The sequence below is a fragment of the Podarcis tiliguerta genome (genome assembly GCF_965153285.1).
Source record: "Podarcis tiliguerta genome assembly, chromosome: 1".
Classification (NCBI taxonomy): Eukaryota; Metazoa; Chordata; class Lepidosauria; order Squamata; family Lacertidae; genus Podarcis; species Podarcis tiliguerta.
Genome location: NC_139534.1, coordinates 548,923 through 575,730, shown reverse-complemented (window position 1 = coordinate 575,730; position 26,808 = coordinate 548,923). Strand labels below are relative to the sequence as shown.

The window sequence follows — 26,808 nt, the reverse complement described above, 5'->3', positions numbered from 1 at the left end:
CTATTTCTGCCTGGCATTTGTTATGTAACTTAGAGAAGCTAAAGAGTGCTAAAGATGTTGTGAATCAGTTCTGTGCCTAGGAAGGTTCCAGTGATAATCTCTTCCTCTATTTTATGGTGTGCCCTGAGTCCACCTAGATCTGTCCAAAGCTGCAGCTTATTTTCTAAGATATATTGGCCCAACTTTACCAATAGGATACTAGATGTGTTCCACTAGATGTGTTTACCAATAGGATACTAGATGTGTTCCACATGTTCATAAAGTGCTCCTTTACATACCTCTAGAAGAATAGGAAGACCAGAGGAAGATCTCTCATTCCTCTGGTGTACTACCTGCTGCTTCCCAAGTCAAACATGAGACTCATCTAGGTCAATATCAGTCTGTCCCACCTCAACCTGCGTGTAGCTGAACTGGCTGGAAAGTAGGGGATTCTCTGTCCCATTGTCTTCACTAATGTGAAGGACAGTGTCTTCATGCTGCAGTAAGCTGGTGGTTTCAAGGCCTGCAAAATCCTCAGTGTCAGAAAGTTCTGTGGGTGGAGGGGTACTGTGAGCTGGTGCTGGCTTTTGCTCCACATTCTCGTCCTTTTTTTTATCCTCAGCAGAAGCCATCACATTCTGAAATGAAGAAAGGTTATTGCAGATAAACATTACCCTGCAACTATCCTTAAAACGGTCAAATTTCAATGGCTGCAATCCAACCCCCAGCCGCCCTCGTGGGTGGCAAGGCTGCACACACATCTGAAACCCTGCCACTTATGTTGCTGGCCAGGGTGAAAAGTGGGGCAGGCATATTGTGAGCTGACTCCGCAATAAGACCTGGACCAGTCTTGATGCCATTGCATGATGGCAGCAAGGACAGCTCAGCCCCTCTCTGCACCTGGAATGCCCTGGTTTGGGGCTGCCACTTTGGGGGGTCCTGCCACATTCAGTGAGCAAAACAGGTCACTCCAGGCTGGAAGAGTGATGCTGGTGCCAACGGACCTTGGCACCTCAAATTTCAGTGGGGCCCTGTGCAATGCCAAAATCCAGTATCCTGCTCCGCCTCTCACTTTCCATTGGACTTCATAGCTGTGGTGCCTGCTGAGGCAGCCCAGGAGCACTGTGCCTGGTGCTGTTGCACTGTTGTACTGTGTTGATATTTTGCTCTTTGTGTCCTGGACTGTATGGATTTCTGTGGGATTATTAGACATTTTGTAGGGACTGTAATGTCACTTTTGTAAGTCGTTTTAGAAATACAAGAGACTGGGGAGGTTCCCATGCATTACTGTAACTAGATAAATAATAAAATATATATTTATTAAAATATAATAAAATATATACATTTGCGAGGTTCCCATGCATTACTGTAACTAGATAAATAATAAAATATATATTTATGGAAATATATTCAAATATGTGCACAAAGAGAGGAAAGGCATAAGGGAACAGAAAGAACAGAGGACTATCTTAAGATACAATGAGAAAATAAATAGCAAACATGTATGCAGAGTAGGGGTGGGCAAATATGTCAATCTCGGTTTCTCCCAGTTTATAATTTTTCCAGTATGATGTTCAATTTTCCATATTTCTATATCAGTTTGCATTTTTTAAAAGTCCTCATGAAAATTTGCCAGCATCTTTGTGCCAATTTCTCCTCCTACATACATTTCTATGAAATTTTGCCTAATATACACATTTTTGCAAAGCAGTTTCCCCTAAGCTAATGCATTTATGTATTGTCCACTCACAAATATGCATTTATATGCACACTTCACCATTGTATATGCATTTTTGTACAAATACACATTATTTGGCTGGAGAATTGAATTGCAAGATTCAGGTAGTGTGAATTTCAAAGGATAGCCGTGTTTCAGTTTGCATAGTATTTCAGAAAATGTAAATTTGGTAAGTAAGCCTTTAAATGCAAATTGAATCAAATTTTCCACCATCCCTAACAGGAACAGAAGAATAAACTGTGACCAGCAAGCAAACACACTTTTCCCAGTAGATTACCTGACTGGAGGAGACTTGACTGTGGAGATCTGCCACAATAACAGCAGGTGAGGGAGGCAGAGTGGATCTGTTTGCAGCTTCCTGCTTGCTACCGTCTGAAGGGCTGCTCTTTTTGCTGCTTTGCTGCTGGGCTGCAATTGGTGCTGGATCCGACTTTGATGTCAATGCCTCGGATTTAGCTTCAGTGAAGGTTACAGATCGTTTTTGATCAACTGCAGAATTAGACCATAAGCAGCAGTGGATGTACCACCACACGCATTTGAAAATGAATTCTGGAACCATTTCATGGCCTGAATGCCTACCTTCTGCCTAGGAATGGATGAATCTATAGCAGACTGACCTGTCCTGGTTCCATAAATGGATGTCTTATGGATATGCTTTATCCCACCCTGTTCCAGATGAGATTTTTTAAAGGGTATTTCCAGGGAAATCCTTTAAAAAAAACCCTGAATAAAAACACTCACGAAAAGACACATGAAAATGAGGAGTGCTTACAAGGTGAACTGAAAGATTATTCTCCAGGTGGCGCAACAGGAGATAGATAGATAGATAGATAGATAGATAGACAGACAGACAGACAGACAGACAGACAGATAGATAGATAGATAGATAGATAGATAGATAGATAGACAGACAGACAGACAGACAGACAGACAGACAGACAGATTATTTATATATATATATATATATATCTATATATATATATATATATATATATCTGTCTGAGACTTGCCCTATGGAATGAATGAGGTGGTGTTCACACCAAAATCTAGCCTGAACTTAAATCCTCTGACATGCCTATTTCCAGCCCCTTGTTTTCAATCAGTAAATCAATCAATTTATTTTTATGTCATTTTTTCATGGAACAGGCCAAGGTGGCTCACAACAAATCAAAACATAATTTGATAATCAGTACAGTAGCACACAGGAAAAAAACATCATCATGCTTTGTTCCTGCTCCAGAATGAAAATATCCAATACAGATTAAAAAAAACAATAAATACAGATAGGAAACAATAAATTAGCACCCGGATCCTAAACAAGTTTATTGCAAGTAATTATACAATCTATGTTAATGGAGATAACTTTCACAATAGGAGGAGGAACTTAGGTTACAACTGACCCCCAGATAAATTGCAGAGAATTTCCCTGCCTTTCCTTCAAAGTGTATCACGTAACCACAACATGAATGGAGAGAAATAGTTGGCCAACACTGCCCACCTTTAGATGGCAGTTTGGATTTCTGGACCTACAGCAGCAATGCCATTCCATCTCCACAATGAGCACAGCAAACATTATCCCATCTTTTATAAGACATGATCTTATGCTGAATCATATTCTTAAGCTCCACATTTACTCCACACAGGCACACAAGTGGTTATGTACCTGGATCATTTTCTGATATAGGTGGAAAGTACTATTTTGTTTTTGAGAGGAAGGAGAAGGTAGTAGAGTTTTGGGTGAGCACATAGCACTGCACCTGGGAGAGTGCTCAAAATTTGCTTTTGAGGGTTGGAGGACTCTTCAGCAGATTTTATGGGTGTGCAGCAGGCAGTGAGGAAGCTAGCACCCTGTTACATGTGCAGAGGTTCACTAGCTCACCACTGCTTTCCTCGCCAGGAGCTTTAAAAAATGAAACCACAGCATTGGAAAAATGTTTCCTTACCAGTTGGTTTTGCTTTGGGCTGTATGCTTCTACGTGTGGTAGAAAGACGTGCACCGTGACGGCTGCGAGGTTCCGTCTGTGTTTTCTGACGTGATAAAAGAGGCCTCCTTAGCTGGAAAGCATTGAAGGAACAAAGTTAAAAATACAATAATGTGGTTCTGCAATACATCTCACTTGACAGTAAGCCTGCAACATATGTGGGAGTTATGTTCTGTGGATTGTGCCTAAAGAGCTTAAATCACATATCGTCAAAACCTTTTAGGTTCGATGGCAAGTGGGATTGCCAAAGTCACAGCCCTTTTATTTATTATTAATTTTTTGCCGTGCACATAAAGCTGAATGCTCACAAGTTAAATGTGAGCTACTGTATAGCCCTTTTTTTCAGTAGATACATTTCTTTTGTTTTCTCTATTTGATCTAACAAGGCAGGTGAACAAAATTGTACCTTTTAGAATTTTACTTGATAATATGAGAACAAGGGAGACACTATTTAATATGGTCTTGTTATTGCTAGGACAGATTAGATAATCTCTCATCATGTCCAGCATTTTTAAAAAAAGTGTCTGAGATTTTTAATGCAGATAATGAAAATGAAATGCAGTGATTAAACATGTGCTCCTAAGGGCTGTACACTCCTCCTTGTTGTCTTTTTGGAACAATGCAATCTCTACACAGAAACAGGCATACATCACAATCAGTTTCATAAACCCAATGCTTAACATTGATACGGTCTACTTCATTTTCAAGCAAATTCTACTGAACAAAATGTAATCAATTATTTCATCCAATAGGCTACCAACGTATTATGAACTTACCTGCCTCAAGCCTCTTTTTCTCCCTAATGGTTGCTGTAGAAGAAGATTGTGGTGTCCAGGTTCACTCTGCACGCTTGCTACCCTGTTAAGTGTTAAAAGCATTATCACTACTGTAGAAGAACATATACAAGAGACTTGTTTTATTGCAGACGTTGCTAAACATATTGATAAAATCGCTTCCAAGATCACATCACCTCTGAAGGTAACGGGAGAGTATCTGTTAGGTTTGGAATTAGGATATGAAGAGTACTAGGATAAAAAGAGTAATGACAGTCAAGAGTAGGCCATATATTGGAAAGTATCAGTCTCGCAAACTGAACTCAAAATCATGCAATAATACATCCCATTATACAATGGCCATTCTGCTCCCCATGCCATGAAGGATGAAGGCAAGTCAATAAAAGGATGTCATTTTATGATCCTAATGTCTTTTTTTGTTTGTTTTTTTGCAGACACTACGCAACAGTTGGAAACACACATTTTCCTTCCTGTTAGATTTTTAATTTACTCCTTAATTAGTTCAGAAGGTGAATGATGAACACAGTTGACAAAGTATTAATTCATGTCATGGGCACAAGACTTAATGGAAAAAGTTATCACATTGAACACATACTTGCAGGCTCAAGTTTCTTTGTGGATAGTGATTAACATAAGCACTAGTCCTAGAAAAAGCATGACCATGGTCTTCAAAAAATGAATTTAACAGACTCAACAGAAAGCAAATTTTCTGAATTGAGAACATAGTTCCATAATTAAGCAGGCACAAAACCCTACTGCAGCACTCATCTGCAAACTAGAACAATGTCTCCCCGTCTGTTTCCATTACTTTATAGTATAAAGTTTATACCATCCAATAAGAACTGTTCATATAACAGGGAATGCCTGCCAGTATTTTCTAGTTGAAAGAACAGCAATATGAAGACAATTTCAGTAGTAGATAGTACTTTGCCATTGTCTGATTACAGTACATTTTAATTCTGTCCCTTATACATCTCCTTAACAAGCCTTGGCATGCATTATTCAGTATTTGACTTTGAAATAGATTTTGCTGATGTCTGGACTGAAAAAGGCTCCCCACCCCCATCTTCCCTAACTTTGATGGATACTTATGGTTCTTGTTTATTGCAGCTTAAGAAATTGAACCAAATAAAGCAACATTTATAAGTTATCAAAATTCTAATGGTCTTGGAGCACATCAGCAACAATAGTGCTATTGATCTTACGCAGAGGAAGAATTAATGCTTCGTATTTATGTGGTGTATATGTTCTTTGGTCTATCTCTCACTTAGTGCTGGGCAGAAGTCTTCAGTCCAATGATTTTTGCAAGAGATGCTGTTTGAAAATTAATTAATCTTGGGGGAGGGTTTGGAATTTTCAGAGAAGAATCTTAAATATGGAGTGGCTGACCCTTCCAAAATGGTCAAAGGGAATCTCTTTTGCCAAGTTGAAATGTAAGGGTTTAATACAGGGTTGTAACTAAGATGGCAAGGAATAGATCCGTTGGACTCTCTGCACTGTCATACTGGACCCAGGTTGACTTAGCTCCTCCTAGTGCTTGAAGGAAGGAACGTCATCCCTTCTCAGGAACCTTTTTGCAGCTTGCCCCTGGAAGCAAGCCAAAATAAAGGAAGGAAACACAGGACCCATAAAGAGAACAGCCACACACTGCATATAGGCACTTCAAACCAATTTAGGTAGCTCAGGCAGGCAGCCGAAATGAGCCACAGAGTGTGTGGCCCCTGGGTCTAGTATGACAGCATGAGAAAACAACAGCCCTTCTCTCCCAATGGATCCTGCTAGAGGTAAAGAGTATCACTAAGGAAAATTCCAGTCAAGTGTGGAGACTCTCTTACATAGCATTTGTCCTAGAACAAAATTCTGTAGATGGACCATTAAGAAATAGCTTTAATCCTATCTGTAGCCCTGTCCAGGCACTGAAGAGCTCGCAAGTTGAGAGAACAGTAGGTCCCACCCCTCTGTTGTGTTCCATGATTATGCAGAGTTCTATGTATATCGCACCAGGGCAGCAGACTCCCTGAAGCAGATCCCCTCCAATCCACAGAGGGTAGTGGAATAAGCGAAAAGATCCCTACAGTCTCTACATACAACTCTAATCATGTGATGGCTTTAACACCCAGATATGGCTACTGTACAAAGCTGCAAGCATTGCTTTGGTAGGGAAGACCTGCCTCAGAAGATGCAAGTAAGGAATTTTAAGTAACACTTCAGTGAACTTCCAAAGATTTTGAAACCATCTAGTAAACCACCTGCTAAAAAAAGGTCTCCCATATTATTGAAATTAGTACATGTGACTAAAATGATTAATAGGAACCTGACAGATGCTGCACAGGTTTAATTAATGCATTGCAGCAACTTGTTTGCTGGAAGTGTAACTAAAAACTAAAATTTTGAACTCACTATGTAATAAATATAGCCAGGGATGCCACTTGAGTAAAATATTGGGAGGGGGTGTCATGCATCACATGACGTGGTGCATGAACACCATTTGAAAGGCAATGCCCACTAACTTTTGGGGGTCCTGGCCCCCTCAAATATTTTATTGGGGGGCTGAAGACCCTTCGGCCCCTAGGAGTTGGCTCGTATGAATAAAGCTAAACAGTTCCTGACAAATAGTCATTCAGGTCAGGATTCACTTAATGAACCCAGAAAGGCAAAGCAGTGCCCTGTGCAGGGCTTTCTGCTTGCACATTGGGGCTTTCCCTTCTCTCCTACTCCTGTGCCTCTGAAATAAGCTTGGGGTGTGTTTGCTGGGGGAACCCCCAGAACAGTGCACAGGAGTGATGGAGTTTGCACAGAAGGAATGCTTGCAATAGCACAACGCTGAATTTCTTCCTCAGGTTCCACATGAAGATCTCCAAAGGATAAAATTCAATAGCTTATATTTTCACGTATTTAAAGGGGTTAGTGAAAAGTTTTGGGTATTTTCCCTAAACCTATCTTCTTGCAGCTTAAAACCTTTCCTTTTGTCTTACCTGGCATCAAAGAAGACGAGAGAACTGTTGACACAGTCTTCAAAGCATTTAAATACTGTTATAATCTATTCAATGAGTTTTTCTATAGTTCCATTTAGTTAAAATGGTCCTTTACTCATTATTGTCCTTCTCTTGGTTCCCTGAACTTTGTGTAGCAGTCCAATCCTAACAGTCACTCATCTTAAGAGATCCTACAACAGCTATGGTATTGTGGCAGCAGTCATTATGAGCTGCATTATGATCTGAATGCCACAGCAGGATCAATGGTTAGTATTCTAGCAAGGGCCACCATTACATTACATGGTGTTTAATATATAGCAACAAAAATACTTAAAAATCACTGTCTTCCATTAACACTGATGTGTTATGTATAAATAGAAATAGAGCCCTTTGTTGAGAAGAGAAGAGAAGAGAAGAGAAGAGAAGAGAAGAGAAGAGAAGAGAAGAGAAGACTCTAATCTGATACCTAGTAAAAGCTACAAAGACACGGACAAAGTCCTGCAACAGATAATCTAGGAGTTTGGTGTGACAAGTTTTATTTCACATGGAATCCGCCCCCCCCTTTTTTTTTTGCCAATAAAGGTTACTAGTAATCAATAGTCTCAACTGAACTAGGGTTGCTGCACGTTTGACTTGCAGGCCTGATAATCAATGAAGAACAAGGAACAGGAATGGAGGGAGAGAGAACTGAGGATGAGTAAGGAAAGACAGTGAATATAGGGAGCAGGTTGTTCCCAGCACAGACACTGACATACAGGTAGGGTAAACACTGTACCTAGAGAGGCTGCCCTCAGCTGCCAGGCCTTGGGAGTCATCGAGGACATTAGGTTCACTGCAGGAGGGGCGGGGAGGTGAAGCATTTAGGGAAGAAAATATGTTTTTAAAGCATGCAACCGTCTCTGTGTTCAAAGAAAAGAAGTATCAGAAGGATAGTAAAGGGAAAAAATAACAGTAAAGTTGGTCTCAAAGCTGACTCACTGAAGTTAGGGTCAAACTAGATTTTTGGTTAATGTGTAGACAGCAACTATATCATGGTGGTTAAAAATGTAATACAACACATGTTGTATATGTGCACTGGGACAGTGTTTATCCATTACCTACTTAGCTTTTTGTTTGTTTGTTTTTAACTGCTAAAATTAGCATAGAGAAAAAGCTCCCATTGGCACCAGCAGCATCTTCCCCTCCCGCAAAGCTACCTGCAGCAGGATGGTGCAATTTTCATGTGGATCATAAGTGGAAAGAGAAGGATTAAACCTCCCCATTCCCTATAGTTCAGATGAATATTGGGATCCCACCACACTTTACATTGCGTTATTTTTTAAAACCCAGTTATAGTTGCCGACTATCCATTGAACATTATGTGCAGTTTGACCCCTGGAACCAATACCTGGACAGAAGACTTGCTTTTTACTCTAACGGGTGTTCTATAGACAGAAGTTATGATGCAAAGAAATCTCCTGATTTTTACAATACATCACAATTAGGTGGCATTGTAATAAAAGAAATGAGGATGGAGTGATCTTCAAACCCTCGTGTCCCGTTTTTATTCTATTTACTGTCTTTCTTTTCAGACCCCCTTTCTCCTCAACATCATTTTACTGGACAGCATTCCTCTGGACAGCCATGACCAGATAGGCACCAAAGCTTCTCATATGTTTTGGACTCAACCCCCTTCTCATTTTAAACTTACCCATGAGGCCCACTCATTCCAACATTATTTTTCCCACAAGTAAGGAACCCTAAGAGCCTCACACACAGCTGAATGAGGGCGACCAGCTCCTGTAGGTAACGGTATGTGGAATGGGAGACCAATGTAATATTGGAACCTAAAGAACCTCACTTTCCCCACCACCACCTCCCCGCAAAACATGCATAGGAAAACATAGTTAAACACTAAGCTCAGGCTGTGGCAATGGGGCAGCCACCTGCACAAATATAATGTGGATCAGTAAGAGCCTTCTGTCACAGAGCCTGTTCATCTCATACAGTTCTCCTATCAAGGCTTCACTGCTGCAAGATCCTCTGCTTCCATGGGCGTAGCCAGCATTTATGTTAGGGAGGTCAGGACTGGGGGCGGGGGGGGGGGGGAACCAAACTATCTGTGATGCAGTTGCTCACTTAGTTAAGTATTTTTATTCATTTACAGTGGTACCTCGGGTTAAGAACTTAATTCATTCCGGAGGTCCGTTCTTAACCTGAAACTGTTCTTAACCTGAAGCACCACTTTAGCTAATGGGGCCTCCCGCTGCCGCCACACCGCCAGAGCACAATTTCTGTTCTCATCCTGAAGCAAAGTTCTTAACCCGAGGTAATATTTCTGGGTTAGTGGAGTCTGTAACCTGAAGCGTCTGTAACCCGAGGTACCACTGTACTTGATTTAGGTGGTGCAGCTGCTCCCAGGCTAAGCCCCTGACTGCTTCCATGAAACGTTATGCCTCACCTGCCACCTTCTGCCAAGCGTCTCTCCCCCCAGGGATGTGTTATCTCTTAACTAGAGGGAGTGCTGTCTGCAATATCAAACCTGATTTTTTTTCAGGAGGAAGGCTCAGCCTGCTTCAGAATCTCCTCCTCCTTTGGAACCCTGAAGACTCTCCAGGGGACGAGGGCTCTCCTGTTCACTTTGCGTTACCGTAATGCACCATGACCAAAACAGTTGCAAATATTAGTGTGCCTTTACTTTCTCACCAGTTAATCAATTATTTTTTGAGCAATCCACCAATTAAACTTTGCAGTTTTAGTAAATATACCGGTACTTTTCAAGCGCTACCAGGCTAATGATGTCATAGCATACTAGTATGATTTACAGTACAGCAAAACATTAGTAGAACTGTTACAAATAGCTTTACAGCTGAACTTAATTTAGGCAAGTTCTTAGGGTGGAAAGCTTATAGCCCTGTCAATAGACAATAACTGCTCTTTCTTTCACAGTTGTCAGCCATCAAGGATTGTTTCTGATGACCAAACTAGATGAGACACAGGAGAAATGTGGTAAGAATTTCTTGTGCATCCACCAGGGGGAGAACATAAACTGAACCAGGTCCATGGCACTAGGGCAGAGGTCGGCAACCTTTTTCAGCCGTGGGCCGGTCCAGCGTCCCTCAGACCATGTGGTGGGCCAGACTATATGGGGGGGGGATGAACAAATTCCTATGCCCCACTAATAACCCAGAGATGCATTTTAAATAAAAGGACACATTCTACTCATGTAAAAACACACTGATTCCAGGACCGTCCGCGGGCCGGATTGAGAAGGTGATTGGGCCACATCCGGCCCCAGGGCCTTAGGTTGCCTACCCCTGCACTAGGGGAAGGTTTCTCTAAGAGTTTATCGACATTGACCTTTTGCCCCACTCATGCCACACAGGCCAGCACTTTAAAGCACTGTGTTGGGGTTTTCACTCTTTAATGCTGAAGTCCAACAAACAGCAATTCAGCTTTTCTGCAGAATGCCATGTGCTCTGATTCAGCTTGAAAAAGCGAGTTTTCATGGGGAAAGCTCCGGAGCACGGATCATGCCCAGAAAGCGCAGAAGAAAGGTAAGTCTGGGAAAGCCCTATTCCTCCCCCAGTGATGTTTTCCCAATTAAAATAAACTTCACAAAGCTGGGGGGTTTTATCTCTCTTAAGGGAAAACATACAGGCACCAATGTTCAACACGTGTATTAAGTGGCCCCAAGAGTGACTGAAAATTGGTATGGATTTCATGTGATGGCAGCATGGTTGCAAAAAGTTTCCGTTTCATGTTGCATCTTTCTGCCTTACTTTTTCACTATGCATAAGCAGTTGAGAGAGAGAAAAACCTGGCTAATTACTGTGTCAATTTATCACCATGTCAACTGGTTCTCTAAATCCACTGTAAGAAAACAAGACTAGGCTATGGAGGGGGAATACTGGGGATCAATGTCAATTTATTTTCCAATGATTGCCAAGTGAATATAAAAGTTGGGCTATCACTGAATTTAAAACCCCCAAATTCTCTCTCTCTTGCATATACGCCCCCCCCACACCCATGCACCATGAGCACAGTTAGCTTTTCCTATGTCAGCAGGTATGGGACAGTTCATGGTTACACATTCTTACTGTCTAAAATCTCACTTTACATTTTAAAGTCATCCTAATGTTCTCAATATGCCACACACCATGGTGCCTAAAGTTCTGTGCAAATGCAACAAAAGAACATTTAGTTCAAAAAGTAGGACCCCTTAGCTGTAGGACCATAGAAGTAGCTCAGATACTTCTCAGCTAGATGGACAGATCTGTCCAAGATAGTGATCCATATGTTTTTATTTTTAAAAAATGTTGCATTCACAAGCACCTTCAGCTGAGGCTCTAATTTAGCAGAACATATCTGTAACTTAGACTAGGTCATGGAATGGAAAGTTAACAAGAACAACAATCTCTCTTCAAATTACCTATTCCTCACTAATAAGTATCAAGGAAAACATGTATAAGTTTCTAATATGTAGGATTAAAGCAGTAGTTCCTACACCATACACATTTTAACATAAAGCTAATGCTGCATTGCCTCATTTCTTATTTTATTTGACCTTGTGACAACTCTTCTTCTCCAAACACCCATGTGTTGAACACTATATTATACCTTCATAATTTCTGCTCTTGTGAGAGATGTCAGGAAATGTGAAATAGCCCGTATTGTTACCTTTGGCTGGGTAACATGCCCACCTCAGCCTGAGGTGCAGACATGCTGGAGAGATGGCTGGAGAATCTCCTCCTCCCAATGGCACCCATGAGGTATGCTTCTTGTTCACTTACCACACTGGGCATGCTCACGGAATCATCTAGAGGGGGTAGGATGAAGAATCACATTATGTTTTAATATCTGCTGTAAGCCACCCAGAGTGGCTGGGGTATAACAACAACAACCACAACAGATGTTTCACATATAGCTTTTGGGGTTAATAGTTTCATGGCTGCCAAAATTCAAGCTGTCAAAACAGGGACAAGTTTACCCCTATAATAAAGCCTTCTGGGAGAAAGCCCTACTGGCTTCAATGGGACTGAGTCCCAGGTTATGTGTGTACTGGATTGCAGACCTTAGTTACATACCAGAATGAAAATGCCTTCAAGAAGTAAAAACCAGTTTGTTTGTTTGTTTGTTTTGTTTTTCAGCCTCAGCTTGAGTAATTTAAATCTACTTTTAATAATAATCAGCTAAAAATGAAATAAATTAAAGCTTGCTGCCTTAGTTCGAACTTCAGCAGAGCATTTGTAGCACTTGTAACAGGAAGAGTCTTCCCTTCCTAATATAACTGTAAAAATGGCAGCAAAATCCTACAAACACACAAAAGTTTCAGCCCCATGATAAAAATAATCAAAATGTTTTTGTAAACCCTCTCAAATATAAGAAGTATAAATATAAAAATCTAAGTTCAACATAATGTACATAAAGGCAATATTTGTTAAGAAAAAGATTACTCTGCTTTTTTAATTACTTTTTTAGTCCGTATAATTTAAATTAATATGTGTCCACCATTTAATTGTCCATATAGGTAAATCTCAGCGCAACAGCCATGTGTTTAAATCTGTGTTTGTATCTGTAGCAGCCATACAGAAAACAGAGGGCCAATTTTCACTTTCAGTAATAAAGGGAAGGGGCAGCATGGCAGTTCACCTCCCTGTAGCCCCTCTGCCTAGTGCTTTTCTCCTAGATGAATGAATGAATAAATTTATTTAATAAATATGTATACCACCCATCATCCAAAGATCACAGGGTGGTTCACAGCATAAATCACAAAATACATAATGAAAACAAGAACAAAACAAACCTATAACCCCCCTCCCACAAACACATTTAAAAGAACAAGGCCTGGTTGAACAGTAACGTTTTCACCTGGTACCTAAAGGTGTATATGAAAGTGCCAGGTGAGTTTCCCTAATATTATTTCTAGTATTAGAGCACAGCAAGGAAAAAAGCTATGCTAGAAGAAGACTTTAGACAGGTAAGCTGGGAGGTTGCAGCAGAGCAAGAGATGGAACACGGCCACTCCATCAGCTCTGCTGAAAGACCCCAGGCTCTTTCGTCCCTCCACTGTCACCTGGCTGCAGCCATTGCATCAGAGGAAGGGAAGGAGAGCAGAGTATTTCCACTTGCTCTGCTGAGATATCAACTCCATCCATCTCCTTTCCCTGAACTGTTTCCATTCCAGTTGGCCATTATAAGAAGTAGTATGTAACTTTAAGAACAGCTGCCTGCCTCCCTGCCTGCCTTTGCTTGCTTCCTTCTTTTCCTCTCCATCCTCCCCTGCCCCCGCTTTATGAGATCAATGCTATTTTTCTAGAAAAAGAGGTGGCAGAACTCACCATGAGCACCTCCATTGTTCTCTTAGAATGGCAATGGTGCCCACCTGAGAGGTGCCAGAACTGAGTTCTAGCAAGTTCTGGCTGGAAAAAAAGCCCTTTATAAGACGTATCCTAGATGGGCAGATAATGCCTTGTTTTTATTGATCTTATATAAACTGCTCCGGGAGTAAAAATGCTTCAACTCAGGGGAAGGATTGTGCACACCTCCCAATGCATCTCCCTCTGCCCCTGGCTTTTTATATGACTGCAGGGCATCCAGATTTAAAGAAACAGGCCTGCCGCCACATCACCTCTGCAATGCTGGGTACTTACTTTCTTCATCTTCCTCATCTGTCCGGCTTAAAGTATCCTGGGAAGCTTGTTGGGAAGGCTCACTATCCTGTTCCCAGACAGTTCCAGTACCAGTGTTGGAGCGCGACATCGTGGCGAGACTCAGTCGGTATGCAGAGGTAGAGGTGCCTGCAGTGCTGATGGAAGTCTTACCTTGGTAGGCTGAACAAATTAAGGTGGCGGAAAAGAGGTGCTCATTAAAATGAAAGTTGGCAAGACTTAGTTCTTTTCCACAGCAGGAACGAAAGGAGGAGGGTCAGTGATCTGCAGATTCTGAGCCATTGGAAGTGCAGGCAATGTAAAGAGAAGCTTTCCTAATGTACTTACTTTAATTCCATGATACTAGGAAGTTACAAGAAGCACTTCCCTGAGACTGATTGAATAAATGTCATGTAAGACATTTATCTCACCATATTTGATGAGTACCAGTGGTAGTCACTGGTTTTCAATTACACTATATATTTAGAAGATATTGTCTCACCACCATCCAGGTGGCAATTATTTCTTTGCAGGACGTCAGCCTTAAGGGATGCCAATGTAACATTTTACAAAAGCTTTAAAAAGTTAAATTACTGATCCTTTCCAATTTCAGTTTTAGAAGTGATATGTGGTTTAAAGCATTGTGCTGTTGGTTAAGTGATTATTAGTGTAATATGTTCTTATCTGAGGTGCATCTTTTCTCAATTGGCTGTTATTCATCGATTTCCTCACCTGACCCACTATGCACAGCCTCCTTGAGGATCTTTAGCTCATTGTTGAATTCCGCAATGAGAGAGCTCTTGCAGAGAGGGCGTGGGATGAAGCGCCGCTCCAACTGGTCAGCAATGTGCTGTCGAGCAGTCATTTCTTCATGATTCTCAGCTGGCTGGGCTAGCAACTGGGGGTGAGGGTGGTCAGGAAGATACAGGAAGAACAAAAACAAAAGAAGAAGAAGAAGAGGAGGAGTTTGGATTTGATATCCCGCCTTTCACTCCCCTTCAGGAGTCTCAAAGCGGCTAACATTCTCCTTTCCCTTCCTCCCCCACAACAAACACTCTGTGAGGTGAGTGGGGCTGAGAGACTTCAGAGAAGTGTGACTAGCCCAAGGTCACCCAGCAGCTGCATGTGGAGGAGCGGAGACGCGAACCCAGTTCACCAGATTACGAGACTATCGCTCTTAACCACTACACCACACTGGCTCAAAACAAAACCAGTTGCCGGTAGTTTTAAGTCAACACTCTAAGTGATTCTGCAAGTGACCCTCGTAACACTCAACAAAGATATTGGTTCAGTTTTGTAATGCCAGTTCCGTTTTTTTAATGCGATTTGGTTTTGTTTATATTTATAGGTTTATAAAGTTTATATTTATAAAAATAAGAAACACCATCAAAATACTGCTTTAAAATTAAGAGGAGGAGCCATAGCTCAAAGGCAGAATGCCCACTTTGCCTGCATAAACCTCAGTTTCAATTCTAAGCTCGTCACTTGAAAGGATCTTAGGTAATAGGGCTTATTAGCTCTCTGCTTGAGACCATACAGGGGTCACTGCCCGGTCTCCCACTTGTCGATCCATTCCCAACAGCAAGGTCTGGTGGACTGGCTGACTGGGCTCCCTCACCCACTTGCTTGCTTACTCTAACACCGCCTCAGCTCCTGACAACCAGCACTCCTTGGCCAGCTCCAGAGGCACCATTTGCCTGGGAAGCTTGTAGCCAGGGCTGCTGCAACAAACAGCTGTGCAAGCCTTGGGGAGGCAGAGATGCAAGAGGGCATCAGAAGGCGGAGGGCAGGAAAGAGGGACAGAGGCCAGTGTTGCCTACTGCATCTCTGACCATCATTCAAGGCACCCTAGGGTGCCATGGCACACTGGTTGAAAACCCTTGGTCTAGAGCAGGGGATGTCAACCTGGTCCCTACCGCCAACTAGTGGGCGTTTCAGGATTCTAGGTGGGCAGAACGGGGTTCTACGGCACAAGCTGAATCCTCCTTTCATTAAGCACTGGGGGGGGGGGGGGCGGTAAGGAAATTTTACCATCAAGAAAGATGCATTAGTAGGCGGATGGTATAAAAAGGTTGGTCCAAGGGACGCGGGTGACGCTGTGGTTTAAACCACAGAGCCTAGGGCTTGCTGATCAGAAGATCAGCGGTTCCAATTCCCCTGATGGGGTGGGCTCCTATTGCTTGGTCCTTGCTCCTGCCCACCTAGCAGTTTGAAAGCATGTCAAAGTGAAAGTAGATAAATAGGTACCACTCTGGCGGGAAGGTAAATGGCGTTTCTGTGTACTGCGCTGGTTCGCCAGAAGCGGCTTGGTCATGCTGGCCACATGACCCGGAAGCTGTCTGCAGACAAACGCCAGCTCCCTCGGCTTATAGAGCGAGATGAGCGCCGCAACCCCCGAGTCGTCCGTGACTGGACCTAATGATCAGGGGGTACCTTTACCTTGACCTTTACCCCTGGTCTAGAGAATCAACACCTTTGAAATGTTTCCTGCTCTTCCTTTGAGGCAAACAACAGGGGTCCTCAAGCCTGTTTAGTATCCAAGGAATACTCTCTCACTTTTGACAGTGCTACTACAACAAAGCATTCCTCGCTCCCCCCCCCCCATCTGGTTTATCAATGTCATTTCACAAGGAAATGGCGATTAACATTAAAAGTAGCTTTACCTTGCACTGAATGAAGGGCCGAAGAAGCACAAAGATAGGAATTCGGGTGCGAACAATAAAATCTATGAAATCCCACAGAGCAAGCCCTCCTACTTTTCGCAAAGCCATCTCTTTGACCTGCAGGCTTAGCCAATACCATTGGCTGCCAAGCTGACGCTCGAAACAGACAAGGATCACCTTCAAAGCTAAAAGCGAAACAAATGTCAGAAGAATTAAAGTTCTATGTGGTGACAATACATTCAACACTTGCATGCATAAACGTTAGCGTGCCCAAAGCCTTTCTTCGTCAGCTTCAAGCTCTTCACCAGAAAGCAGACAAAATGTTGTTTATTGATTATAATTATTACTCTGACTTTTAGTCTAGTCATAAATTCATAAAAACAATTTAAGTTTCCTGTTCCCTCCTCCTCCATCAGCAGCCGTCTACATTGTTCAGCAGAGCTCCTGATGAAGCTCTGAGAGGCTTCATTTTTTTGGAGGGGGGAAAGAGTGCAAACAGGCCCCACTGTTGTCTGGCTGGGCACGGAGAACTGGATGCTGGACCTGATCAAGCAGGACTCTTCTTATGCTCTTTCTGGTGGGCATGCAAAAGGCCTCCGGAATATAACAGGTTAAACATACATCCACACCACCCAGAAGACGGCATGTGATTTATATTGCAGTCACAGCAGCGTCCAAGGATTTCCTTCCAGATTTCCCTCTGTGGCTGAGTGTAAGACAGAGCAGGTAGAAGGAAGAAGAAAGGAAGGAGGAGACAATATGAAGACAAACCAAGAAGAAAAAACACCCTCTGTGGCCTGGAAGGTGCAATATGTCAGCCAAACTGAGATAAATGTGCAGAAGCCCCTGTATGAGAAACATCCTCCTGATCAGAATAAGAGGGAGGGGCTGGAGACCTTCCAAACCTCACCAGAAGGAACATGACTGGCCCAAAGTTCTTATCTGTGACTGGCACACAGGAGGCCTTCAGAATACAATGCAACTTGCCCAAGCTAACTGCAATGCCAATCAGGAGGATCAGGTGGCTGAGCACCCTACTGACGAAAGCTACTTCTGCTTATCAATCTCACAGTGTCTAGCAGAAGTCCATGTAGCAGACCTGCAAATCTCTTCCAACAGAGCATTAGTGGAAAATGCTGGTAGGATGGGCTATAATATTAAGCAGCCATGTCCTGAACCCACCTAGTCAAGGTCAATCTAAACACCTTCTGCCCCAATGTATTGGGCTATTAGGTGCAAACAGATATTTTGCTCTGCTGAATTGGCAGGTTCTTTGGACATCTCTGATGTCCAGCTTATGTCATGCCCACTGAGAGGGTTGGGAGAAGAATTAGGACAGAAAGAAGTTACGGGAAGCTCTTGAGATTTGTGACAAAGAGGACTGATATTAGGAAGGAAATATGGGTTTAGGCCCTAGTACTACTCTGTCTTCCTCAAAGGCACAATGTTGGACTTGATAGACAGGGCCTCCAATCTGGAGATCTCTTCAGACTGGCAATAATAACCACAAGAAAGAGTACCTCAAGTGAGGACAGTCTTAATGAAATAGTCCTAAGAGACTCAAATGGAGGTTTCATTGTTGCTTGCAGCACCACACACAGGCTACACATGGGGAAATAATGAACCTTTGGTTCAGTGGTCCCTCTCCCAGGGAAGATGAAAAGGGCCGTGGTTTCCCTTTTAAGGGTGTTTGGCTTGAACCCACCCATGCCAGCCCAGCCTGAGGGGTCTCCAGATGTCTCCTGTTTCCAGGCTCTGAAGATTTATATACTTAAATCTGCACTGTTTGAAAAATTGTAACAACAGAATAGGAGAGAAAAGAGAGAAGCAGAGAAGACAAATGAAGCAGAGTCCTTCCTGTTCTCCCAAAATATCAGAAAAGAAACAATATAAATTAAGGGAAAGGGAGTGGTGAAGAGACAAGTACAAAATAAACTGCAGAAAGTAATGTGTGCTAGAAACAAGGAGAATGAGCAGCTTACCAGGCACCCAAACTGGAGGAACAGCCTTGGGAGCTGCCTGTAAGTAACTGCAGTTTAGGCCACATGCCCCTAGCTCCCTTTAGCTGTTGGGGAGTGGGGTTACCTACTGTGTTCTGCACACCTCCTGCAAGCCAACCAGAGAAAGGAAACTTTTCTCCCGTGAACCTCCTTAGTTTGACTTTACTTAGGATCCAAGCCAGAGCTTTTAGATCACTCAAATGTCACCTCAAACATGATGCTCTTCAGGGGAAGCAGTTTACATGTTCAGCTGTGAGCCATCAAGTGTTAAGACGTCAAATGATGAAATGTCACATAAAATCAATAGATAGAATCAATAGATATCAACAGATAGAAAAGCATGCATGCACCAGCTCTCAGTTTCCTTTATTTTCTTTCTTTCTTTTTGTTTCAGCTCTGGCAGGCAGACGCTTTCACTCACCCAGGTAGGCTGCCTGGCTAGTGGATTCGGCTAGCCCTTCCTTGCGCAAGTCCTTCCCTGCGTCCCCAGGGGTGGAGCAGTGGGCAGGAGAGCTCTCCAGCATAAAGTTCTTACTGCGGGAAGTGCTGATGATGCGAGGTGGCAGCAAAATATTAATGACTGTCTGGAGCAGGAGGAGGACCTCTGGCTGCTCCAGCCAAGGGCTGTCTGCATGACACCAAAGGGAAAAGACATAGAGCAGGTCAGGAGCTGACTCACCAAACAGGTTCAGCACCATTGATGCAATATGAACATTTGGCACACCCAACTGGTCCCCCTCTACCTTCTCCTCCTGCAAGCAAAAGTTGGGGTTATTCTACAACACCAACATACACAGCACCTAATTTTAACCAACTTGCACTTTCCCCACCCTCTCACTGTCCTTTGACTTTTAAGGACAGGTTCCCACCAGGGTTGATATGATCAGGGGAGGGGACACACTTCCTATTTCTTTACTAACCCCAAGGCAATGGTTCTCAACATTTTTCTCTGGGTCACACTTTCAAGATAAAAATATGCTTGTGCTACACAGAATATTGGAAAACAAAAAGAAATGACTCCTAGAAGGGCTTGATTGATAACAAAGAACACAACTACTTTATAATACAGTCACGGGACATCCAGAATGTATAAAACAATGCAGCTACGTAAGAACATGAATCTTCCCAAAATATAATTATAAATGAGCCTCATACATATGTACTTTAAGTATGCATACAAACTCTATGAGAGGTGGGAGCCTGCAGTATCACTTGATGCTCTTGCTCTCATTTTGAAAATATATCTAGCCATATTCTGCAAACAAAAAATGTTGTGTGGCAGAACAATTTGCTCAGGTGAATGAGCCCTTTGGAAAATAATCAGTCATACTGAATTAACTGTAATGTGAAAAGCAGAGTTTGAACCACTCAAGTGGCCTGGAATTCAGTGAAGAGTAGCTTAAGTGGAAGCTGTGTGGCTTTCTAGTTTGGTTCCATTTCTTTCTTACACATAGGTGGGGTGTTTTGTTTTTGCTTTTGCTCTGCCAGGATACTCTGTCTTTCATTGATCTCAAAAAGAGGAGCTCCTCTGTCAAAGAGTGAATTCAGAAAACACAGCTGAAATAAAAGAAGGACACCACAACACCCTTTTCCTTTTGTTTGTCCCCTACAAGCCCAACTGACAACACACCACTGAAAGGACGCTTATAGCAGAAGAAACATAGAGGTGGACGGATGCACAGACATTTTCTGGTTCGGAGAGGCAGCAGGGAGGGGGAAACAGAAGAATCTTTCTGTTAATCAGACCTTTGCTTCCTGATCCTACTGTGAGCACAAATGGAATCAGTAGATTTAAAAGCATTCCTTCCCTTCTCTCCTGATTGGTGAATGGGGAGATCACGTGGCTTAGGGGAAAATCTTCTTTCAAAGCCTGTGCAGTAATAATAAAAAAGAATTAAAATATTGTACTGGTAGAGTATAGGGGTGAAGTATAGTCAAAGAAAAAGGGATCCATCAACAGTTCGTTTACACAATGCCCTGTGTCCACATCTGGGTGAGTTCACCAGCTTGGATGACATCTACAAAAGACTCAAATGCCAGTTTCAGCATAATCTCTTAAATTTAAATCTGGAGTTTAGCCCCATATTGTTTTGCTTGATCCTGAGGCTTGATATGCCAAATATTAATAGCAGTAATTGTGTTCTGACACTCTGGAAACAGGAAGGTTTAGCCAGTGACAAAAACTACGTGAAACTGAAGCAGCTTTGTCCAATCCGGGGTATAAATAAATTATTATTATTATTATTATTATTATTATTATTTGGTCCCAGTCCCAGCCAGCACAGCTGAATGCTGCTGGCGAATGGAGTCATGTCTGTGCTTCCTGTGGTGATGGGAGTTACAGTCCAAAGCATATTGAGAGCACAATTTGAGCAAGGTTTGTAAGTTCTTCAATACTTACATCTTAGGTGTGAATTGTACTTAGGGGTGTGCAGAGGCTTTGTGTGAGAGCTGAATGATGAGATGAATTAGGGTGTTTCAGGGATCTCCCCACTTCAAAGTCAAAACATGATGTCAATACCTCCCTGAGTCAGATCGGAGTCCCCACAAAGTCATGTCACTCTGTTATTCTGTTTCTGTGCTCTTCTGTGCTGTATTGCCTATATATTTCTTTTTCTCTAGGTTCATGGGCTTTGCAATAAGTGAGGCCTTTTGGAATATTGCCTGCAGGACACTATAGAGGTCTGAATTTTGATGCTGTTGAAGAACAGCAGTGTAGGATTTTTTTTTTTTTTTTAATTTAGACACTTAAAAAAAGTCCATTGCTCTGATTTAGCATTACAACAGAGCTCTTCAGGACTTCACAGGAAGAGTTGTAGGACCTATCGGAGACCTGTAAAGGCTTATCAGAAGACAAAAAACACCACCCCAAAGAGAAGCTGGTGTGTGACTTTAAAGTTTTTAAATATTATGAGCAAGAATACACACTTCCTAATTCATTTAAGCTAAGAAAGAAACAAACTCACACTCCCAATTAAGGGAACATGGAGGAAAATGAACCCCTTTCATTTTCCTTATAAAAAGCCCCTGGACTTATTTGTCTGCAATTTGTCAGGCTTAATCTACTCTGGAGGCTCCTGTGCCTGTAAATTTAATCTATTTTGGCCAAGAGGGGGGAAAGGTATGTCCACTGTTAGGTTTCCCATTACATAGAACAGGGGAACCACAGACCTTTATTGCACACAGAGCAGCTCAGAACCCAAAACACAGATCAAAGTGGAGTGAACACAGTGACTCAGAGAGAGTTTGGAATTTTTAAAAATGCACAGATACAATGCAAATTTTGGAGCCTATACACACACATAGGATTTGAATGTGAAATGAATGGACTCTCAAAACAACTTGAATCTTATATTCCAACACTGCTGCAACTTAATAGTAATAGATAAACAGGTACCAACTCCATCTGAAACATATTAACTGTGAAATGGCTTAGGTTTTTTGTGGGTTGGTTGTTTTTTTTTGGGAATTCAATATCCATATAACCTTGGAACTACAAAATTATTTCCTAAGAGTACGTGACTAAAAAACAAGAAACATGTTTGAAGATGCATACATCTGCTGCCACAGACTGACATGACTACTTCTAGCTAAACTGAATGTATTATATTAACTCTCCCTGCCCCCCCCCCGTCTGTTAATGTATTTATGTAAAACATTATACACCACTTTTCCAAAGCTTTTCCACTCTCAATCAAAATACACTACTGACATCTTTCTTTAGTCACGCATATGCTTCAAATTCTCTAAATCTGTGCTTTGGTTCTTTATTCCTCCCACCCCTTTTATCATGACTCTCTCTCATCTAGACTCTGAAAAAGCCCCCTCTTGATTCCTTTCCAATTAACCTGGGCAAAGTACAGTAGGTTAGTCAGAGCACAGAAGGACTACATCATTCCACATGTGGACCAATCTATATGTGTAATATTTCTGCACAAATCTAGTGCTGTTAGGAAACCTGGAAATGGGGCTGAAAGCTTGCCTTTCCCCTCATTACCTTAAATTGGTGCCAACAAAGAAGTCCAGGCAACATGGAAGCCTGAAAAACCTAAAGCACACAGCTTGCATTTTGTGAGAGAGTAGCACTGTAACTCACTGAACAAAATTATTACATTTCCAATATTAAGGATAGTTAAATATAGTATCTGATGATTAGTATAAAAAAATTACCCTATGCATTTATACTTTCTGTGGTCTCATCACACTGTTATTTGAATTAAGGTTCAGTTTACCCAAATGTCCTATAACAACAACAATAGTTCAATACAGTTGGACAGAAATAATTAATCTAAGAATCTACACTTTAGAAAAGAAAGGAATGCCTTATGTGACCTTCAAAAAATCCTAAGATTCAAAAGTCATAACCAATCTCTCATTCAACTAATAACGGTTTGTGAGGTGTCAATGCAAAGTTTGAAATTACACAGGAATTTTCAGTGGCAAAATAGCTGGTCCTCGTATTGCAAAAAAACAACAAGACATCATCAGCATACATTGATCTAGTCATTTCAGATAGTGTGAGATTTTTTAAAAAATTTCAAAGCTCGCATACCCATGACCTATATAAGTCCTGCAGTTCTTCACCTCTTTTGTTCTTGTTCTAAGCCTAAAAAGTAACCATGGTTATCTATCCATCAGTCATGAGAAGTACAACTACCATTTGTGTCAGCTCTTCGGTTGGTTTAAACCTGCATAGTCCCAATGTGACTTCAGTGGGGCTATGCTAAACTGGTACCCACCGAGGATCTGAACAATTGCTAAATGCCGTGGCATTCCAAAATATTAACATATTTGTTGGGAAATTTTCATTTTGCTTCACAGTTTTTGCCCAGCTTTCGCAGAAAACAAGAGCACCAATGAGTTGGTGTCTCAACCACATGATAAGCAAAGCCTGCTGAACAGGCAAGGCAGTCACACCTGAATCTGCAATGCTACAAGCCGGACAACAGCTGTGCTGAAGGGTAGAGGTGGCGAGAGATAAGGGCTGAGATGAAGAAGGGGCAATCCATCGGCCACACTGGAAGGTCCTACTACTCCCATCACCTGCAATACAAACACAGCACAGCACCATGACCAACTATTGCAATTCCATCCATGCCATACCCTCCAGTGTTGGTAAGGTACACACTTCAGGTAGCGCAAGACGGGGGTTGCTCTGCGATTATGAGTCCTCCACAGTGTCTTGCGGTAGCTGGGGCCAGTAAGGAAAAGGAGTGGTTCTAGCAGGAAGTGGGTGGGGAGGAAACAGGGACTGCTACAGGGTTAACCAGAGGGGTTGGTCAGAAGGCACAGGGAAAACCAGTACATTTAAGAATGTACCCAGTACTAGCCCTGAAAAACCAGCACTGTACTGGTAGAAGGAGGAGGGGTTGGAGGGTATGCCATGTAGTTACCGTACTCAATAGAAAAAAGTACTGAAATCACAGTGTTTCTAGTTGGCTTGAGCTGTTCCCTTATTATGTCATGGTAATGTCCTGAGTCAGACCTAGACTGGTTTTTATACAATGTTCAGACTCTCCTGTATGGATGTGCTATTACTTCAAAGGTTAAATCTTGAGGGGGACTGAACTGTTTCAAATCTATGCCTGCAAAATATTTTCATTTAGAATGAATTATGTTGCTAGTATGCTTTGAGGTTACAAAAAACGAACCCCTTTCAAAGGGTTTTGTTCAGCTTTGCATCTGTTAGTTAAGAATGCAGTCCTTATTACACTTGCATCCAGTGGCTACTCCAAGCTATCTCTCTAGATGCAGTTAAACATTAGTTCTAAGCAATTTGAAGGTGTCCTGAGTTTAGATCTTGCTAGAAGTTCCCTAAGAAATTTATGGCTGACACAGGTTTCTTGCTAATATCTTGTGATGCTGAATAAATATGAATAAATATTGCTTGAAGGACTAATAGTCACCTTGCTTGGCTCTACTTCAACTTGTATACTTGTAAGTAAACAGAAAAGATTGCAAATGTCTCCAGCGGTACTTCCAACCACCTGGGGAAGTGGAAATTCCAGTGGCTGATCAAATAAGCTGATAACTTCCAAGCAATGTGGGACATAACAGGACCATTCAGGATCAGGTAAAGGACCCCTGGACAGTTAAGTCCAGTCAAAGGCTGGATCAAACCAGGGGTCCATTTAGTCCAGTAATCTGTTTTCAACAGTTGGCCAGCCAACTCACAGGCAAGGCACAAAGGCAACAGTCCTTTCTACTGTGTGTCCTTCAACAACTGTATCATTATCACTGAACATGGAAGTTCAATTTTGCCAATATTACTAATATCCATAAATGTCCTCCATTAATGCATCTACCTCCCTTTTGAAACCATCTGTCAATATATCTTGTGGATATAATTGTCTAAGTCTACTTTTATTGTGCTGTATGGAGAAGGAAGGTTCGGTGCAAAATGCTTTGCAGTACTGGATAAACAGGCAGATAAATGCTAACATACCATTTCTGCACTCTCTAAAGTGTTTTCTGTATTACAAGTTATATGTTTCCAAATTATGGTTTTCTTTATATCATTGATGGGTGCCAGCAAATTTGATCAAGCATTGTTTGTGAAGGCTTGTCTGAAGCAATGATCCCCATTAAAATGGCAGAAGTCCAGGATTTGCATAAATTCTTAACTTGAATGAAACCTTGTGATAGTTTGATTTCAGTATAGGAACTGTCACCCCCCCCCCCAATATATGTATTTTGTATGCATTTTGTTAGGAGAACTGCAATGCAAAACTCAGAATAGGGAATATTTTGAGGGATAGTTGTGTTTTGGGTTGCATATTATTTCAGGAAGTGCAAATTAGGTAGGCTTGCATTAAAATGTGAACCAAACTGAATTTCTCTTTCATCCTGATAAAGGGGCAGAAGGATCTGAACATTGTACAAGAAAATCTAAAAGTTACTTTAGCCCAGGGACATTACAAATGGCAAAGCAAATTTAGTTTAGTAATTCATCGAGTCAATTGCTTATGCCCTTTTGCAGAGTGATAAAGAATGTTGTCTTTCAACAACTTGAGACTGAGTATTTTTCCAGCTTCCCCCATCCCCTTCCAACTCCTCTACCAGGTGTGTGCAGTATCCACCACTCTCCAACTTGCAGCCCTCAACTCTCGGCGCAACATGCAGGAATGGATTTTCAAAATGGTGCATGGAAAGCAGCAAAAACCAGTCACTGGGCTTAGGCTATGGGCTTCCTCCCCATTCGCTCCCCATGCACCACTTTAAAAATGAACTCCACTATTTCTAGTGTCAGTTAAATAGCTTATTTCCATGAGTAGGACTGGGACTGGAAATGGGGAATCTCTACCACAGAAGAAAGTCTGGCAGAAGATTGGAATGTTGGTTACTCACCAGATTGACACAGACATTGATCAGTGACCTAAGGTGAGGCAGGAAGGATATGATTGGCTGCCTCTGAAGTGTCAAACAAACCCCTTCAATCAAACTGCTGGCAGGCTCCCACTCAACCTGTCGCCTGGAACACAACAGTAGGTGGTGTTAGGCATCTGGCTCCACCCAGAAACCCTGCACAAGGTGACTGAGACAAAAGGACTCTGAGGGATGCTTCAGACAAGGGCATCTCAGATGGCGAAAATTTGCATTACAAGTGCATTTTACCTACACTATTCAGAAATCAGGGAAGCACAGAAAGCACTGCAGAAGAAACTGGACCTACAGCACAGAGGTGTTTCCATGAGACTCAACAAATGATAGAAAAATATCCAGATCAACAATCGAAAGGAGTAGGAATTGGTGTGTACATGCAAGAAACTAACAACGTGGTGTCCTGTGAATTTGTTTTAAACAGACATACTGCAAATGGCAATAGTATGCTTCTCCTCCACTGATTTCAAAGGATATATATTCTCCCCAAAATGTAGGGTGATTGCTGCTTCAAATCTCTATGGAGAAGGGTATTCTGAATTTGCCCATCAGAAATAAAACACCAGATTTCTGCTGGGATTTTGAAATCTGAAGTAGAATCCAGCAGATCTAGTACAGTCATACCTTGGAAGTCAAACAGAATCTGTTCCGGAAGGCTGTTTGACTTC

General features: G+C 42.0%; 1 protein-coding gene across 12 annotated transcripts in view; it reads right to left on the bottom strand.

The window, feature by feature from the left end:
* Positions 1-227: 227 nt before the first annotated feature.
* UNC80 (unc-80 homolog, NALCN channel complex subunit) overlaps positions 228-26,808 on the bottom strand; it is a 160,537-nt gene continuing 133,956 nt past the window's right edge. For 7 of the 12 annotated variants that reach the window (XM_083399560.1, XM_083399565.1, XM_083399564.1 and 4 more), the window contains 13 exons: positions 26,108-26,231; positions 23,678-23,803; positions 20,507-20,630; positions 19,182-19,388; positions 16,761-16,945; positions 14,830-14,995; positions 14,101-14,280; positions 12,128-12,266; positions 8,244-8,300; positions 4,476-4,557; positions 3,661-3,772; positions 1,995-2,206; positions 228-617 (listed from right to left, as the gene is read on the bottom strand). In XM_083399560.1, the coding sequence (XP_083255686.1) occupies positions 348-617; positions 1,995-2,206; positions 3,661-3,772; positions 4,476-4,557; positions 8,244-8,300; positions 12,128-12,266; positions 14,101-14,280; positions 14,830-14,995; positions 16,761-16,945; positions 19,182-19,388; positions 20,507-20,630; positions 23,678-23,803; positions 26,108-26,231 (1,984 nt within the window). In that variant the 3' untranslated portion in view covers positions 228-347. The remainder of the gene's footprint in view (positions 618-1,994; positions 2,207-3,660; positions 3,773-4,475; positions 4,558-8,243; positions 8,301-12,127; positions 12,267-14,100; positions 14,281-14,829; positions 14,996-16,760; positions 16,946-19,181; positions 19,389-20,506; positions 20,631-23,677; positions 23,804-26,107; positions 26,232-26,808) is intronic. The other 5 variants (XM_083399568.1, XM_083399570.1, XM_083399563.1 and 2 more) reach the window with 3 other exon arrangements.